This window comes from Salvelinus sp. IW2-2015, unplaced genomic scaffold (genome assembly GCF_002910315.2).
Source record: "Salvelinus sp. IW2-2015 unplaced genomic scaffold, ASM291031v2 Un_scaffold4004, whole genome shotgun sequence".
In the NCBI taxonomy this organism is placed as follows: Eukaryota; Metazoa; Chordata; class Actinopteri; order Salmoniformes; family Salmonidae; genus Salvelinus; species Salvelinus sp. IW2-2015.
In genome coordinates, this window is record NW_019945276.1 from 31,827 (window position 1) to 33,878 (window position 2,052).

Below are 2,052 nucleotides of genomic sequence, written 5' to 3' on the forward strand. Positions count from 1 at the left end.
CGGTCAGCACCCACCACCCAACACCCAGACACACCCCCAGGTAAGCAACCCACTACCCAAACACCCAGGACCACACCCCCAGGTCACACCCACCACCCAACACCCCAGACACCACCCCCAGGTCAGCACCCACCAACACAACCACCCCCAAAAGCACCCTCACCCACTCAAACACCCCAGGACAGACCCCAGGACACCCCTACAACTCAACACCCCAGACAGCCCTACAACTCAACACCCAGGACAGCCCCTACAACTCAACACCCCAGGACAGACCCCCAGGACAGGCCCCTACAACTCAACACCCCCAGGACAGCCCCTAACAAACTCAACACCCCCAGGACAGACCCCAGGACGCCCCTACAACTCAACACCCCCAGGACAGCCCCTACCAACGTCAACACCCCCAGGACAGCCCTAACAACTCAACACCTCCAGGACGCCCCTACAACCAACACCCCCAGGACAGCCCCTACAACCCAACACCCCAGGAACACCCCGAGGTCAAGCACCCACCACCCACACAACACACCCAGTGACAGCACCCACCACACCACCACCCCAGGCCAAGCAGCACCCCCACCCCACCCCAACAACCCCCGAGGGGTCAGCACCCACTACCCAACACCCCCAGGACAACCCCAGTCACACCCACACACCCAGACACCCCCAGACCCAACACCCCCACGTGACAGACCCCACCACCCAACACCCCAAAGGCAGCCCCTACAACCACTCACACCCCCAGGACAGACCCCCAGGACAGCCCCTACAACTCAAACACCCCCAGGACAGCCCCTACACTCAGACACCCCAAGGACAGCCCGCTACATCAACCACCCCCAGGACAGACCCCCAGGACAGCCCCTACAATCAACACCCCACAGGACAGCCCCTACAACTCAACACCCCCCAGACAGACCCCCGGACAGCCCCTACAACTCAACACCCCCAGGACAGCCCCTACAATCAACACCCCAGGAACACCCCTACAAAAACTCAACACCTCCAGGACAGCCCCTACAACCCACCCCCCAGGACAGCCCCTACAACCCAACACCCCCAGACACACCCACCACCAAACACCCCAGGACAGCCCCTACAACCTAACACCCCAGGACAGACCCCACACCCAACACCCCCAGGTCAGCACCACCCAGCCCAACACCCCAGGACAGACCCCACCACCAAACACCCCCAGGACAGCCCCTGACAACCCAAACACCCCAGACAGACCCCACCACCCAACACCCCAGGACAGCCCCTACAAACTCAACACCCCCAGGACAGGCCCTACAACTCAACACCCCCAGCGACATATATGTTAACAGTACATACAATGCCTGTTAACAGCTCCATTCTCTAGGTAAGCCTGTATCAGTTCCATTCTCTAGTAATGCCTGGTTAACAGCTCCATTCGCCGGGTAATGCCTGTTAACAGTTCCATTCTCTAGTAATGCCTGTTAACACGTTCCATTCTCTAAGTAATGCCTGTTAAACAGTTCCAATCGTCTAGTAATGCCTGTTAAAACAGTTCCATTCTCTAGTAACCTGTTAACAGCTCCATTCTCTGGTAATGCCTGTAACAGTTCCATTCTCTAGGAATGCCTTTATCACCATTCTCCGGGTAATTGCCTGTTAACAGTTCCATTCTCTGGGTAATGCCTGTTAACAGTTCCATTCTCTGGGTAATGCCTGTTATCAGTTCCATTTTCCGGGTAATGCCTGTTATCAGTTCCATTATCCGGGTAATGCCTGTTAACAGTTCCATTCTCTGGGTAATGCCTGTTAACAGTTCAATTTTCCAGGTAATGCCTGTTAACATTTCCATTCTCCAGGTAATGCCTGTTAACAGCTCCATTCTCCAGGTAATGCCTGTTAACAGCTCCATTTGCTGGGTAATATATGTTAACAGTTACATTATCCGGGTAATGGCTGTCAACAGTACCATTCTCCGGGTAATGCCTGTCAACAGTTAACTTGGTAATGCCTGTCAACAGTTAACTTGGTAATGCCTGTCAACAGTTAACTTGGTAATGCCTGTCAACAGTT

At 55.0% G+C, this 2,052-nt stretch overlaps 1 protein-coding gene across 1 annotated transcript in view; it reads left to right on the plus strand.

Annotated features, from left to right (window-relative positions):
- LOC139026149 (uncharacterized protein DKFZp434B061-like) overlaps positions 1 to 1,328 on the plus strand; it is a gene marked incomplete at its 5' end in the record, with an annotated part of 24,825 nt that extends 23,497 nt beyond the window's left edge. The window contains 2 exons of the mRNA XM_070441447.1: positions 8 to 606; positions 696 to 1,328. Of these exons, the coding sequence (XP_070297548.1) occupies positions 8 to 606; positions 696 to 1,328 (1,232 nt within the window). The remainder of the gene's footprint in view (positions 1 to 7; positions 607 to 695) is intronic.
- Between the last annotated feature and the right edge of the window lie 724 nt (positions 1,329 to 2,052).